The 16,724-nt window shown below is 44.0% G+C and overlaps 1 protein-coding gene and 2 non-coding genes across 3 annotated transcripts; all 3 read right to left on the bottom strand.

Moving 5' to 3' along the window:
* Positions 1-9,987: 9,987 nt before the first annotated feature.
* On the bottom strand, positions 9,988-15,740 carry LOC117086015 (40S ribosomal protein S3a). Its single transcript, XM_033215463.1, has 6 exons — positions 15,585-15,740; positions 14,689-14,792; positions 13,799-13,986; positions 11,530-11,738; positions 10,334-10,443; positions 9,988-10,156 (listed from the first exon to the last, which is right to left on the bottom strand). The coding sequence occupies exons 1-6, from the start codon at positions 15,644-15,646 to the stop codon at positions 10,035-10,037; spliced, it is 795 nt and encodes a 264-aa protein (XP_033071354.1). The 5' UTR covers positions 15,647-15,740; the 3' UTR covers positions 9,988-10,034.
* LOC117086500 lies at positions 10,725-10,790 on the bottom strand. The gene has a single exon (XR_004438401.1). It is a non-coding gene; the product is annotated as a small nucleolar RNA SNORD73 (small nucleolar RNA).
* Positions 12,840-12,911, bottom strand: LOC117086499. Its single transcript, XR_004438399.1, has one exon. It is a non-coding gene; the product is annotated as a small nucleolar RNA SNORD73 (small nucleolar RNA).
* Positions 15,741-16,724: the final 984 nt, after the last annotated feature.

Below are 16,724 nucleotides of genomic sequence, written 5' to 3'. Positions count from 1 at the left end.
CTGAGGTGGGAGGGTCCCTTGACCCCAGGAGGTCAAGGCTGTAGTGAGCTGTGATAGCAGTGTGGCATTCCAGCCTCAGTGATGGAATGAGACCCTGTCTTTACTCCTTAGTGTGGTCTGAGCTGTTTTCTCCCCGGTTGCCAGGGTTGTTGCCTTCCCTCCACTGATACAAAATTAATACCTGTAACACATTTTTCTTCAATCATCCCATCTTTCATCCAGACCTTTTCTTTCACCTTCCTCTTTCAGCCAGACCTTTGTCCTGATTACTATCCAGGAGACAGTGAAATGGAGATAATCTCTATCTGGGATTCTAGGACTGTCCTATTCTGTGACCCAAATACTGGATAGTCAGGTATGTGGAACAGGAGTTGTCACGGTGATATACTCAGTAACCTCTTTAATGCTCAACAATGCCGGTTATCTGCAGATGGTAGGGAGTGTGAAATAGTCATCACATAATCTCTTTTGGCTCACTGCTGAGCGGCCTTTGTGACAAAAGGAGCCCTATTGTCAGACTGCAAATAGTTTGATAGGCTAAGAATATGACACATTAGTTTCAATAGCTGTAATTGTGTGGTCAAAGTCAGTTGATAAGGCTGAAACAGCTACGTCCTAGCCTAAGAATGTCTCAACAGCAGTCAGCCCGTCCGTCATGAGTTGCCCTAAGAGGAGGCCAAATGGCCAGTGTAGTCAGTCAGTTCGGAGCAAGTAGGCCCATATCCTGTGTAATGTGGCCTTATTTACCTCCAGACAAATGGGATAACTTTAGCAGGGGTCACCAAGATTGGCATGCATGAGAAAGTTCTTTACTGGGTGCCTAGTCCGCCATGGTGGATGTGTTGCCATTGTGAGGACAATCCAGGTGATGCTGACTTCATCAGCAGCTTGATTCCAAGGTGTTATCAGTCTTAGGTATTATCAGCCCTTAACCATAGCCATCGACATGAGTGACCCAGATGTTCCGCTTGGCAGCCACAATTTATTTTCATAGTTTATAGCCTTAAAAGAGATGTCTTTAGTCTGCCTTTCAAGTGGCAGACCAGATGTCTAGGCCATTAGTAACAGCCCAAGTCAGCAAAAAATAGTGTGATGGCTCACACCTGTAATCTCAACTTTGGGAGGCTGAGGCAGGAGAATCCTTTGAGTCTAAGAATCCAAGACCAGCCTGGGCAACATAGCGAGACCCCCCCCCCCCACCCATCTCTACAAAAATTTTAAAAAGCAGGTCATGAGACACACACCTGTAGCCCCAGCTACTCAGGAGGTTGAGGTAGGAGGATCCCTTAGTCCAGGAGGTTGAGACTGCAGTGAGCTGCAATCACACCACTGCACTCCAGCCTGGGCAACAGCGCAAGACCCTGTCTCTAAAAATAATAATTTTTAAAATAGGACAAGGTTAATCAAAAGCAGTATTGGCTATGAGAACTGAGTTCCGCCCACTGAGCAGGGACTTCATTCACTTCAGTTGCATGGCTATCACTGAAGTTGAATTGCAACAGCAGCACAATGGATAGTATCAGCTTGCCATTCTGCAGAGCCATCAGTGAATCAGGTCCAATCATTTAGGAGACTTATGTGAAGTAAGGACCCCATTGAGCCAACAGGTGCAAGTACGCTTCACGCAGTGGAGTGTGAGATAAACAGTTTTCCAGAAGTTTCTACTAGCACTTCATGCAAAACCAAGACAATCCTAAGGCTGCTACATCCCAGAACACACTTTTTTTTATCAGCAAGGCTTTTTAAGTGAGGCTTACAGTTTCCAATACCCAAAGCCCTCCAATAAGCCTAGAAGCAGTGAAATGTTAGAGATAGCAGTTTGTCCTCGACTGCCAGAGGGATTAAGCACTGTGAATCTATCCACACAGTCCCAAGAAACTACTTGGTGAATGGGCTCCTGGATTTTTTTGGAGTTTTATCAAACACTCCTGTTGGTAGAGGTGTGGCGAAACCACGAAGTATGAGATTGAGAATTCTGAGTTGTCAAACAACTGGACAGCATCCTCTCTCTCATGTGAAAACTGTGGCCATCAGAGAGTAGAAACACTTGTGTTTAAATACTGACACTCACACACACATGGCAAATGGCAGGGGAGTTTGTTCCATTAACACTTTTCTAAATACAGCAGTGCCCTGAATGGGAGATCCTCCTCTGAAACATGAAGTGCACAAGCATGTACACATCAATCTCACATTTAGCAGTGGAAAATAGAACACTGAATTGGCCCAGAGGGACTCACACACTTAAATTTAACAATATTTTTGCCTGGGAACGGTGGCTCACACCTGTAATCTCAGCACTTTGGGAGGCCAAGGCCAGCAGATCACCTGAGGTCAGGAGTTGAAGACCAGCCTGACCAACATGGAGAAACCCCATCTCTACTAAAAATACAAACTCAGCCGGGTGCGGTGGCACATGCCTGTAATCCCAGCTACTGGGAATGCTGAGGGAGGAGAATCACTTGAACCTAGGAGGCAGAGGTTGCGGTGAGCGGAGATCGTGCCATTGCACTCCAGCCTGGGCAACAAGAGTGAAACTCCATATCCAAAAAAAAAAAAATTTTATATTTTTTTTATAAATTTTATAAATTTAAGAAATTTAAGAAACCTTTTTCTCCACTGCAAGTTTTGCCCAAACCCTTTCAGTTGAATTTGGATGCTTTATTTCCTTATTTACAGTAGGCATTGGCAAACTTTTTTCTTAAAAAGCCTGATAAATCATTGTGGCCTTGTGGGCCAAGAAGCAAAACTGGGATGTAGGCATATAACAAGAGAAAACAATTTCCACAAAATTATTAATGAAATTCAAACTATGATGATAATAATTGAGTACTTTTTTTTGTAATACAGATCTACTAATGAGGAAAAAAATGGAATTTTTTTCTTTTGGGATGGGGACTAACATTTCATTAAATTAGGGCTTAGTGATTCCCATTATAAAAATGAGTTGCAAATTTTCATCTGTGAACAATGATTCGTAACAAGATTTTCTGTATTTCTTTCTTTCTTTTTTTTTTTTAAGACGGAGTCTCACTCTGTTGCCCAAGCTGGAGTGCAGTGGCGCCATCTCAGCTCACTGCAGCCTCCACCCACTGCAACCTCTGCCTCCCAGGTTCAAGCAATTCTCCTGCCTCAGCCAAGTAGCTGGGATTACAGGAGCATGCCATCACGCCTAATTTTTGTATTTTTAATAGAGACGGGATTTCACCATGTTGGCCAGGCTGGTCTTGAACTTCTGACCCCAAGTGATCCACCCGCCTTGGCCTCCCAAAGTGGTAGGATTACAGGGATGAGCCACAGCACCTCGCCTGTATTTCATTTGCGAAGGTGTGTTTTCACAGGTAACACATGTGGCGCTCAAAATGTTTGAGCGCAGTATCACTGCAGTTTGCAGTGTGCGCCTCAGTATGAAGTGATGAGTGCACCACCTCAGTGTGAACTGCATCCGCACCACTGCAGTTGTAGCGCAAAAAGCAGCAAGTGGGCCAGGTGCCGTGGCTCATGCCTGTAATTCAGCACTTTGGAAGGCTGAGGCAATAGGATTATTTTGAGTCCAGGAGTTTAAGACCAGCCTGGGCAACATAGTGAGACCCCATGTCTATTTAGAAGTAGATTAAAAATTTTAAAAAGCAGAAACAGACAATACTTAACGATGAATGAGTATGACTGTGTTCCAATACAATTTGATTTGTGGATATTTACATTTATTTTGAATTTCATATAATTTTCACAGGTAGTAAAATATTTTTTCAAATCTATAAAAACTGCAATTTAGGAAAACTTTACCTGCAAATTTTTTTTTTTTTTTTTTTTTTTTTTTTTTGAGACAGATTCTGGCTCTGGCTCCCAGGCTGGAGTGCAGTGGCACAATCTTGGCTCACTGCAACCTCCTCCTCTGGGGTTCAAGTGATTCTCCTGCCTCAGCCTCCCAGGTAGCTGGGGTTACAGGCCTATGCCACCAAATCCGGCTAATTTTTGTATTTTTAGTAGAGACAGGGTTTTGCCACATTGACCAGGCTGGTCTAGAACTCCTGACTTCAAGTGATCTGCCCAGCTTGGCCTCCCAAAGTGCTGGGATTACCAGCCTGGCCAACATGGTGAAACCCCATCTCTACTAAAAATAAAAAATTAGTCAGGCATGGTGGTGCACACCTGTAATCCCATCCTCTCAGGAGGCTGGGGCAGGAGAATCACTTGAACCTGGGAGGCAGAGGTTGCAGTGAGCTGAAATCGTGCCATTGCACTCCAGCCTAGGCATCAAGAGCAAAACTCTGTATCAAAAATTAAAAAAAGAATATACTGCCTACATAACACTACTTAATCAGAAAAAAACCCTAGCAAGACATATTCAAGCAAAATTACTGGATTTTAAAGAAACAGAAAGGCTGGGTGCGGTTGGCTCACGCCTGTAATCCCAGCACTTTGGGAGACCGAGGCGGGCCAATCACAAGGTCAGGAGATCGAGACCATCCTGGCTAGCACGGTGAAACCACGTTTCTACTAAAAATACAAAAAATTAGCCGGGCGTGGTGGCTGGTGCCTGAAGTCCCAGCTACTCGGGAGGCTGAGGCAGGAGAATGGTGTGAACCTGGGAGGTGGAGCTTACAGTGAGCCGAGATCGTGCTACTGCACTCCAGCCTGGGCACAGAGTGAGACTTCGTCTCCAAAAAAAAAAAAAGAAAAAATTGGGGGGGCCTCTACCCAAAGCCAAAGACTTTTAAAAGAAACTTAATTATCATACTTTTCACTAGCAATGCTTTAGGTTATTAAAAAAAATTGAAGTAGCGTATTTAAGATGCTCAGAGTGAGCTAAGGATGCAGCAAAAGTGCTTTTGAGACAGAAAGTACACTGACAAATTATACTCATCATGGAAGAATAAGAACTTCCTAAGGAACCTACCAAAGAACATGCTTCAGACAACCAGAATAACTAGACAGCCATCAATCTAAAGACTGGTGGTGGACATTAAACAGTTACTTGTGGCCAGGCATGGTGGCTCACGCCTGTAATCCCAGCACTTTGGGAGGCCAAGGTGGGCAGATCACATAAGGTCAGGGGTTCGAGACCACCCTGGCCAACATGGTGAAACCCTGTCTCTACTAAAAATACAAAAAATTAGCTGGGTGTAGTGGCAGGCGCCTGTAATCCCAGCTACTCGGGAGGCTAAGGCAGGGGAATCTCTCGAACAGGGGTGGTGGAGGTTGCAGTGAGCCGTGATCACATGCTGCACTCCAGCCTGGGGGACAAGAGCAAGACTTCTTCTCAAAAGAAAAAACAACAAAACATAGTTACTCGCAGCACTGAGACTAAATGAAGGCTAAAAGGGAGAGTAGTCAAGTGATGGCTGTATACTCAAGCAGTTCTGACACAGTGCAACTATGAAAACTTCGTGGGGGAAATTGGGATAAGCACATGCCCCCAAAAATTGTAACCGTTTTCAGTAATCATTTGATCTCCCCTTCCACACTCTTCCACATTTATGAACTGGTGTCATTACTGAATTACCCAGGTAATTCAGGATACTCTCCCTAGCAGTTTTTCTCCCTTTTCACATGAGTATGCACTTTCATTAGTGATACTGCTCAACTGTTCAAATTAAAGAAGCAAAAGCTCATTTCAAATTGAATATTCAGTTTGCTGCTAACAACAGGGATGCCTTGGCTGGGCGCAGTGGCTCAAGCCAGTAATCCCAGCACTTTGGGAGGCCAAGGCGGGCAGATCACAAGGTCAGGAGATTGAGACCATCGTAGCTAACATGGTGAAACCCCGTCTGTACTACAAAATACAAAAACGTAGCTGGGCATGATGGCAGGCACCTGTAGTCCCAGCTACTCAGGAGGCTGAGGCAGGAGAATGATGTGAACCCAGGAGGCGGAGCTTGCAGTGAGCCACTGCACTCCAGCTAGTCATCTGTTTTTGAAGAGTCGTGGATCCCTGATCACAAAAGTTTTCCTATGAGAAACTAAGGGAAAATAGTTCAAGTAAAATCAATAAAGAAAAGCCATCCAGCCGAGATCATTCTACTGCACTCCAGCCTGGGCAACAAGAGTGAAACTCCGTCTCTAAAAAAAAAAGGAAAGCCATCCAGATACTTAAAATGAGAAATTTGCAACACCCCTTACAGTGTTTTTCAGTAGATAGTTATGTTAACCACCTTCGAGTTGGTCTCTGGGAAGGAAACTGGATTAAATCCATCAAATAAGCCAAACCATTTTTTAAAAATAAAATATGGCCAGGTGCGGTGGCTCACGCCTGTAATTCCAGCACTTTGGGAGGCTGAGGCAGGTGGATCACGAGGTCAGGAGATCGAGACCATCCTGGCTAACATGGCGAAACCTTGTCTCTATTAAAAATATAATAAATTAGTCAGGTCTGGTGGCGGGTGCCTGTAGTCCCGGCTTCTTGGGAGGCTGAGGCAGGAGAATCACTTGAACCCAGGGGGCAGAGGTTGCAGTGAGCCGAGATCATGCTACTGCACTCCAGCCTGGCAACAGAGCAAGGCTCTGTCTCAAAAAAAAAAAAAAAAAAAAAAAATTACTTTTGGAACCTTTTTCAAATGAGCCCTTCTAAAAGTAGAATACTATGCCAACCCCTGTTCTGAGGTGTAGCAGATTAGAGCTTGATTATGGATTATACTATTATTTTACTAAATTATATCCAGCCTCAATGCATCAAGAGGAAAACCACCATTTATGTAATAACCAGTCCTCATCCCATGACCTCTTTTTCTACCCTGGGGAGGGAGCCCTTACCATTTGGGACCCATATCTATGTCTAAACCAGCCCTTAGTAGAAAATAAGGCATTTGTTTCTTGACTAAGGGACATTAATAGGGTATATCACTCATTCCTTTATTCAACGAATTGAACACCTAGGCAATGAGGATCTGACAGTGAATCAGTGCCCCACCACCACCAAAAACACTGTCCTCATGGAATTTTTCTCATAGACACAAGTAAACAAAACTGGAAAAAAATCACAAGTGTCAGAGGGCATCAGCAGATTCTATGGAGGGACGTTATTAGAACAGACTTCAAGTCCTCATTCAGGTTGCTTAAAAATAAACAACAAACAGCAGAGACTTCAAGGAGGTGAAATAACCACTATGGCCACGTAAAGGAGAATATTTCAAGCACAGGAAAGAGCAAGGGGAATAGGAGCACGAGACAAGTCAGATGCAAGATGACATGGATCTTTGAATGAATCATCTAAAACAGATTTTCAGGGCCTGGTATAGTGGCTCACACCTGTAATCGGGAGGATCACTTGAGGCCAGGAGGTCCAGACCAGCCTTGGAGCCTTGGGAATATAGCAAGACCCCATTTCCACAAGAAATATTTTAAAATTAGCCAGCCATGGTGTCACACACCTGTAACCCCCGCTACTCAGGAGGCTAAGGCAGGAGGATCGCTTGAGCCCAGGAATGCAAAGCTGCAGTGAGCTATGATTGCATCACTGCATTCCATTCTGGGCAACAGAGTGAGATCCTGCCTATAAAAAATAAAAGACTTCTACAAGAGAGGACATAGACAAGGTAGGCAGTTAACAATCCAAGTAGTAATGGTGGTTAGTTTCAAATAGCGAAAGGTGGTAATAACTGATTAGACTCCAGATATATATAGTTTGAATCAACTGAATGGTCAAGGATGACCACAGAGGCTTTTGGCCTAAGCAACCAAAAGGGTGGGTACAATTGAGATGATACCATTTTAGAACATTTTATGTTAAATGCCTGTCTAACATCAAAGTGGGGATATCAAGTTGGCACTTAGACAAACCTTGATCTCCCAAAGAAAGGTACAGGCTAGAAACATAAAAATCTCCATTAATTTAAAACCAAGAACCTAGGGAGAGTATAGAAACGTCTAAGGACCGACCAAGCCCTAGGGCCTTTTATTTTTTTGAGACAGAGTCTCACACTGTCACCCTGGCTGGAGTGCAATGGCCCAATCTCAGGTCACTGCAACCTCTGCTTCCCAGGTTCACGTGATTCTCCTGCCTCAGTATCCCGAGTAGCTGGGATTACAGATGCCCACCACCACACTCGGCTAATTTTTTATATTTTTTAGTAGAGACAGGGATTCACTGTTGGCCAACCTGGTCTCTAACTCCTGACCTCGTGATCCACCCACCTCGGCCTCCCAAAGTGCTGGGATTACAGGCATGAGCCACTGCACCCGACCAGCCCTAGGGCCTTATAAAACTGATTAAAAGCCTAAAAACTGGAACTAGCAAAGGAGTAGCCAATGATGTAGGAGGAAAAGCTTGAGTCGAGGATCTGGAAGACAGTTAAAATCAGGAAGAAATCAACTGTCAAGAATCACTAATAGGACGAGGTGACAAGCAAAAGTCACTAATAGAGGTCAAAAGACCTCAAGTAAAAGAATGGACCACTGGACTTACCAACAAAATCACTGCTAATCTTAACAATGAAATTTCTTGGAGTGGTGTTGGAGGGAAAGCCTAACTGCAACAAATCCAAGAAAAATAAAAACTAAAAAATGTGGCTGGGCACCACGGCTCACACCTATACTCCCAGCACTTTGGGAGGCTCAGGCAGGAGGATCCCTTGAGGCCAGGAATTTGAGACCAGTCTGGACGTAACAGCCAAGACCCTACAAAGAACTTAAAAACTAGCAGGGTAGGCCTGGTGCAGTGGTTCACACCTGTAACCTCAGCAATTTGGGAGGCCAAGGCGGGAGGCTCACTTGAGGCCAGGAATTCAAGACGAGCCTGGCCAAGATGGTGAAACCCCATCTCCACTAAAAAACGCAAAAAAAAAGCCCAGCATGGTGGCGGGCACCTATAATCCTAGCTACTGGGGAGGCTGAGACACAAGCATCACTTGAACCTGGGAGATGGAGGTTGCAGTAAGCCAAGATCGCAACACTGCACCCCAGCCTGGGTGACAAAGTGAGGCTGTCTTTAAAATAAAAAAAATGGAGGGTGTGGTGGCACAGACCTGTCCCAACTACTCAGGAGGCCTGAGAGGGAGGGCTGCTTAAGCCCAGGAGTTTGGGGTTACAGCGAGCTATGATCACACTCTACTCCATCCTGGGTGAGAGGAAGATCATGTCTCTCAAACATTATTTTTAAACAGTCTCTTTGTAGCCCAGGCTGCAGTGCAGTGGTGTGTTCTTAGCTCACTGCAACCACCACCTCCCAGGTTCAAGTGATTTTCATGCCTCAGTCTCCCAAAAAGCTGAGATTACAGGCGACCACCACCACACGTGGCTAACTTTTTTTTTTTAAGAGTCGGTCTCTCACCATGTTGGCCAGGCTGGTCTTGAACTTCTGACCTCAAGCAGTCCACCCACCTCAGCCTCCCAAAGTGCTGGGATTATTGGCATGAGCTACCACACGACCTCAAATATGTGATTTTTTCTATGTAAAGAAAAAAAAATGGTAGATACATAAAACATTCCTTTGAGCTTTGCTATCAAGGGGCTGAGTAAGGTGCTCTGGGATTTCTATTACTAGTATTTGTGTGGTGATGGAAGGCATAGCAAGGAATTGATAAAGGTGTGACCTACTGGAGCCATGAGGCCAATTTGGCAAAAACAAAAAGGCTGTCTTATGTCTTAGCACAATCCATCCAGTGGTATGACAGAAGGTAGTATGATTTAACACATGCATAGGTGGCAAAGTAATAGGTAACAGAAATTTGTGGGGTTCTTTTCTCATCTGCTTTACAACTTTTTTAGTGATTATATGAAGCAAGGTTATCAGCTAAGCAAGAAGTGAGAAAACTGAAGGCTTGAGAAGAGGTAGAAACTGAATGAATGAATGAATGACTGTAGGTGGATAGCACTAAATGCCCACTTGGTAACAGCTTCTCTGCCCCATTTCAGCTTCACAGTAAAAGTGCATAGTAGTAAGTTTATATCCAATTTGTCTGGGTCAGAAAAGTTTACCAGCTGTCAAATTTACTATCTAATACACCAAGCTGTCAGATTATTTTTAAAAAAACAATATTCAGAAGCAAACCATCACAAATAGCACTTTTTATTTGACACTAATTGAAGTCTGAACTTTAAACAGATTCTTGGACTGGTGGTTCATATCCATCAGCTCGTTCAACTTTAGCACCTGTCTCGTCCCCAGTGGCTTTTCCAGAACTACTGCCTTCACCATGAAGTTCCATGAGCTTTCCCACTAAAAAGGCAAAAAAAAAAAAAAACCTGTCAGTAATAGTATATCTTGAAACAATGGTCATCACTACTATGCAAGCATGACAGGAAGAAAAAGAAGGCCATGATATAGCCCCAAACTCCTCCTCCACCCAAAAACAATGTATTTGGCCCTACAGGAATCATGTGATTTCTCACTTACATTCAAACTTGGGCTTCTTCAGCATTTTTACTTTTCTAACGAAGACATCATGGAGAGGATAAATAGATTGACAAGCCTTTTCTATGTCTTTTCCAATGCTGTCTGGAATCCTGCAAACCAGTAACAGTAAATTTTTTTTCTTAAAGTCCTAATTATGAGATATAAGGGGATAAGTCATTTCCTTTAAATGTAGAGAAGCCTTGGAATAAACTTACACATGTAACACCTACCTCATTTAACCTGCATAAATCCTCCTGTAAGATAAGCTATTATTTTCCTTTCACATGTAAAGGATAGATGATCTATCTGAATTACACTTAGTAAAGTCTTCTGAGTCCAAGTCTTATGCTTTTTCCATTACACCCTCTTAGCTAACTGTATATTGCATGGGAACATCAGAAAAATGTAAGTTATCACTGGCCATCATCTGGGACCGAAACTTTTTTCATCACTTATTCCCATGTGTTATTAATCATGAAAGGTTTTGTCTATTCAGTATATTTTCTCTTTGTCTGTGTGTGTATATATATATACGTATGTTTATTATTTTTTGGAACAGGGTCTCCCTATATTGCCCAGGCTGGCCTCAAATTCCTGGGCTCAAACAATCCTACTGCCTCAGCCTCCTGAGTAGCCAGGACTCCAGGCACATCCCACTGCACTCAGCTTATTCAGCAGTCTATTTTCCAAGTAGGGGAAAAACATTTCCTGTCCTTCAACTCCATCTACTGTGAGACAGCTTCATTCAAAATAAATAAAAACAAACAAAAACTGTTACCATTTACAGCGTACTAGCAGATCAACTGAAGTCAGGAGTTCAAGACCAGCCTGGCCAACATGGTGAAACCCCATCTCTACTAAAAATCAAAAAAAATTAGCTGGGCATGGTGGCAGTCCCCTGTATTCTCAGCTACTCAGGAGGCTGAGGCTCGAGAACTGCTTGAACCCAGGAAGCAGTGGTTGCAGTGAGCCAAGGAGGATCGTACCACTGCACTCCAACCTGGACAACAGAGCAAGACTCTGACTCAAATAATAATATTTACTGAGTACTTACTCTTTCACGTAAAGGGATATAGCTAGAAGGATTCACAGACAGGATTTCAACGGACCTTTACCTTGTCTCATATGCTTTCCCTTATCTGAGGAATAATCAATACTCAAGGTTTTGATGTGTGAGGAAGCAAAGAAACACTTACAATTTATTGACCACTTCTTTCAAGTCATTTGTCTGCACTTCTCGGGTCATGATTTCCATCATCTTCTTCCGGATTTGGCGGACCTGTTGGTGCTGAGCATAAGAGGTCTTCCGTATCTGATTGTTACGTTTTTTAGTAAAACCAACACAGAACAGACGAAGCAAGTAACCATCGGTAGTCTTGACATCAACATGAGCTTCAATCATTGTCTGGAGAAAAAAGATACTGTCAGATTTAACGGGTTTTACATTATCCATTTATCCCTGAAGTTCTACTTTTAAAAAGCTGGATTGTCGGCCAGGCGCGGTGGCTCAAGCCTGTAATCCCAGCACTTTGGGAGGCCGAGACGGGCGGATCACGGGGTCAGGAGATCGAGACCATCCTGGCTAACACGGTGAAACCCCGTCTCTACTAAAAAAATACAAAAAATTAGCCGGGCGAGATGGCGGGCGCCTGTAGTCCCAGCTACTTGGGAGGCTGAGGCGAGAGAATGGCGTAAACCCGGGAGGCGGAGCTTGTAGTGAGCTGAGATCCGGCCACTGCACTCCAGCCTGGGCGACAGAGCGAGACTCCATCTCAAAAAAAAAAAAAAAAAAAAAAAAAAAAGCTGGATTGTCAAATTGTCAACATTCATTATTAAATATAAAGTATCAATAAATAAATAAATAAATATAAAGTATCCTAATATAAATAACATCTCTTAAGTTTACAGAATTAACTTCCTTGAACTTACCAATAGTTACCCCCAAATTCTTACCCAATTAAATAACCAGGTCCTCTCAACTGCCCTTCCTCCTCTCTACCCTCCATCACTACTACTATTTCGACGGCACCCAAACCCACATCCACTGCAAATACATACACCCCTCTAAACAGCTCATCCCCCTTCAAGTGTAAAACTACGCCAGAGGAAAATAGGTTCTGAGAGGATCCATGGTATTTTATATGAACATCTACAGTGATTATATCATTTTCAAAAAACTGTGTTGTGAATAGGTAACTGCTATAACAACTCTAAATGTACACCTTGAGAGATGTCTTTAATGTTCCAAACTAAAGCCATGTTGATGATTAAATACCCAATTTCAGAGCTAAAATATAATTAAAAACCCTAATTAGTGGTCATATTATTGCCTACATTGAAAAAACAAAAACCATATTGGGTAGTGATGAAAACTGATTTACCTTTTTTGCATTTTGTAAATTTTAAACCTTAGTATTAACAACAACAACAAAAAAAAATCAAATACAATTTACAGATAAGGGACCTTAAAATATTTCCAGAAATGTAAACCATAAAGCCTTAGAGGAATGTCAGGATAAATGTAACGGTATAATCAGTATGTATCATTTGGGACCGAAACATTTTGTCATCGTTCATTCCCACATACAAAATATTCAAACTATGCCAGGTGCAGTGGCTCACACCTGTAATCCCAGCACTTTTGAGAGGCTGAGGCAGGCAGATCACTTGAAGTCAGGAGTTCGAGACCAGCCTGGCCAATATGGTGAAACCCTGTCTCTACTAAAAATACAAAAATTAGCTGGGCATGGTGCGGGTACCTGTAATCCCAGCTACTCGGGAGGCTGAGGCACGAGAATCGCTTGAACCCAGGAGGAGGAGGTTGCAGTGAGTAGAGATGGTGCCGCTGTACTCTAGCCTGGAGCCTCAATCTCCCAAAAACAAAAAACTCCCACAAAATATTCTAACTGGATAGTTAGCCAGAAACATCTGAAATATTTTCATTTCATCCTCACAATTCAATAAAATGATACTCTCACCTGCACTTTACAAATAAAGAAACCGAGGCTTAGAAAACAAGTTACTTTCCAAAGAGAACACAATAGGGAAATGGAGCCAAGATTTTAACCTCACACCGGAGGCTCTGCCACAATTATACTCTCTTGCCAGTTAATCAACACTCAATTCTGAGGTCAAAAAATATCCTGAAGACAGGCAAAACCGTCCACCTGCACCTAAACGTTCCTCAAAAAACCACTGATCTATGCAGCAAGATAATCTGACTTTGATGATACACCACTATTAAATCTTAGATTTAAATATTAAGTAAAAGATCATGGTGTAGCAACCCGAGTTAGCACTCAATAATGGCAAGAAAACAAAATTGTAAATGAACTTTGTGGACATTTCACTGGTCTCAATCAATAAATAAATAAAATGAACTTGCTCCTTCCTGTCATATCAAACCATGCTATCCTTGGTCAAACACGCATAGCACAACACACTCTAAGGAACTCTGGGTCTCACCTGCCACTTTTTGACCATGGAACACATTTTGTCACGGGTAAGATCCATGCCATGGAAGTTAGTCAGGCAGTTTTTGCCCTGAACATCTTCAGTAATCAGCTTGAATTTTCTAAATGCAACTTCATCATTCTGCAAATCAGCAAGACTCACTTCAAACACACGACCCTTGAGACCATCAGATGCAATTTCTACAAAAGAAAAAACAAGTATCTTAACATTTAGGAACCATATAAGCAAAGTCAAGCCTGTAAACTGAGGGTAGAAATTAAGTTAATGGTAAATCGTAAAGACCTTAACCTTTGTTGTCAAATCTATCCAGACACCAGTGACTTATCGACAGTACTTATTAGAAGCTCAGAACTACCTATGGCGAAGGCTGGGCGCGGTGGCTCAAGCCTGTAATCCTAGCACTTTGGGAGGCCGAGACGGTGGATCACGAGGTCAGGAGATCGAGACCATCCTGGCTACACAGTGAAACCCCGTCTCTACTAAAAAATACAAAAAACTAGCCGGGCGAGGTGGCGGCGCCTGTAATCCAGCTACTCCGGAGGCTGAGGCAGGAGAATGGCGTAAACCCGGAGGCAGAGCTTGCAGTGAGCTGAGGTCCAGCCACTGCACTCCAGCCTGGCAAGAGAGCGAGACTCCGTCTCAAAAAAAAAAAAAAAAAAAAAAAAAAAAAGAACTACCTATGGCACATTTTCTTAATTCAAAAAGCACCATCTTGCTTCTCCAAGTGCTGTACTAAAAACAAGCACCACAGGTGCTAAGGCTGCAACCGAGAGCTGACATTCCCTTAAAGTCTCCCACCACAGGACCAACAGACCAAGATGCCTGCTACAATATATAAGCGCCAACTTAAGGAAAATACAAACCAAGAATAAGCTACTTACTGGTTCCTTGGGTCCTGGTGACGAGCGTCTTTCCAATATTTCTTATATTGAACATAGCAGGTGCTTTCACATCATACCAATCTTTCTTAGAAAATGGATCAACCCTGGATTTTAAGAAAATGCTTAAGTTTCATTGCAGATCATTCTTACTGTGTTTATTCTGTGCTTTCTTCACTCTAATATCACTGTTAATGTTATTTCCCATCAATATTTTAAAAAGCTAACCGGCAATTTGATACTAAAATGTATCTCACAGTGAGGTGAGGGGCACAAACATAAATCTAGCTCTTCCCACTCTACGTTTCACTGCATGCATCAGACTTTGAAAGGTTATGTCCACTTCCCACCCTCATCGGTCCTTCCACTACACAGACACGAGTAACATCCATCGGTCCTTCCACTACACAGGTACGAGTAACATGCAATCTCATTAACTTTGCTGGTACGTAATGGCATGTACTGATAACTAAGACCCTGCATGGCCTCAAAGCTTAGTAGGAGCTCGCAGATTCCAGCGGGACCAAGCAAATGCAGGATTGACAGGTCCTGAATGGATAGGAGGGTGCTTTCCTCAACTCCTGCTGTCGCAGTGCCATCAAACACCCGCGGAATTGAGGCAGCACGTGAGCCCACAAAACAAACATTCCAGCCGAGTCGCGGCGGCAAGCCGGCTCAAATGCGAAGTGCGCAAGGACCAGAAGGCCTGGGAAAGGCAGCCGACCTGCCGCTACTCAACACCCAGACCCGCCAGGCCGCGTTCCTGGATGCACCAACTCGCCACGGCCCGCAAAATCCGACTGGAATCCTCGCCATCCGGCCTACGCCGCGATCTAGGACCAGCCTGCCGATTCCAGCAGACATCCAAAAAGCAGGACGCCACAACAGTCGCCACTTACACTTTCTTCTTGGCTCCCTTTTTGCCGCCTTTCGTAAGGCGCTTGTTCTTGCCAACCGCCATGGCGCTGATCAGAGAGCCGAAAGGGCGAAAATGGAAGTCGCGCGAGAACTTAGGCGTACGGGGCGGGGCGCGCCGTCTACGTGACCTTTGCCCTCTCATTCTTCCGGCCTCAAGAATTCCGCGACAGTAGAGAGCGCCAATCCTGCTACTGTCGTTGCGACAGCGCCATCGTGTGTGGGGAGGTCGCGCGGCACGCCGCGGGCTCACTGGAAGCTGCGCTGTGTAGACAAAGCGTCGATGGCCTGACGTGCAGGCGTCTGGTTAGCTGTGGTTTCTGTGGCTGTGACGTCTGGAAGTAAGTTTCTGTAAAACGAGATAAAATGAGACGCCCACTCAACATCCGTTCAAAGCTGAACTCACGTCTAACCCCCAAACCGGCTTCTTCTTGAGAGCATTGGCTTTGGAGTCAGTCAGCGGATCTGATTCAAAGGTCGGTTTCGACAGGGTTTTGCTTGAGACCGACCTCTCCACGCTTGTTTCCTGATGCGTAAAATGGGGTTGATAAAACGGTCGGCTTCATGAGGTTTCGTAGGGTTAAATGAGCATCACTCCAGAGATGCTAGCAACGTTCTGCTTGTTCATGTGGGTGCTGGTTCATCTCAGGTGTTGTTGCTTTGTGAACATTCACTGAACTCTACGCTTATTTGTGTCCTTTTCTATATGTCTGTTATATATTGATTAAAAGGTTTGTTAAAAGTGGAGTGAGACCGAACTCGGTGGCTCACACCTGTAATCCCAGCACTTTGAGAGGCTGAGGCAGGGGAATCAGTTGAAGCCAGGAATTGGAAACTAGCCTGGGCCACACAGCTAGACCCTGTCTCTACAAGAAAATTATAAAATTACCAGGGCGTTGGCTGGGCGCGGTGACTCACGCATGTAAGCCAAGCACTTTGGGAGGCTGAGGCAGGCGGATCGCCTGAGTTCAGGAGTTCGAGACCAGCCTGGCCAACATGGTGAAACCCCATCTCTACTAAAAATACAAAAAATTAGCCGGGCGTGGTGGTGGGTGCCTGTAATGCCAGCTACTCGGGAGGCTGCGGCACGAGAATCTGAGCTCGGGAGGCAGAGGTTACAGTGA

Source organism: Trachypithecus francoisi, unplaced genomic scaffold (genome assembly GCF_009764315.1).
Source record: "Trachypithecus francoisi isolate TF-2019V2 unplaced genomic scaffold, Tfra_2.0 Lachesis_group1, whole genome shotgun sequence".
Classification (NCBI taxonomy): Eukaryota; Metazoa; Chordata; class Mammalia; order Primates; family Cercopithecidae; genus Trachypithecus; species Trachypithecus francoisi.
Note: the sequence above shows the minus strand (reverse complement) of the source record. Positions and strands in the feature narration are given on the sequence as shown.

What these genes read in the sequence shown, in the direction of transcription:
- LOC117086015 (XM_033215463.1), bottom strand. Translation starts at nt 15,646, where the DNA reads ATGGCGGTTGGCAAGAACAAGCGCCTTACGAAAGGCGGCAAAAAGGGA. An exon ending in AAAGAAGTGGTCAATAAATT is followed by an intron (nt 10,444 to 11,529) that starts GTAAGTGTTTCT and finishes ACTGGTTTGCAG; the next exon opens with GATTCCAGACAGCATTGGAA. An exon ending in GAAGAAGCCCAAGTTTGAAT is followed by an intron (nt 10,157 to 10,333) that starts GTAAGTGAGAAA and finishes TTGCCTTTTTAG; the next exon opens with TGGGAAAGCTCATGGAACTT.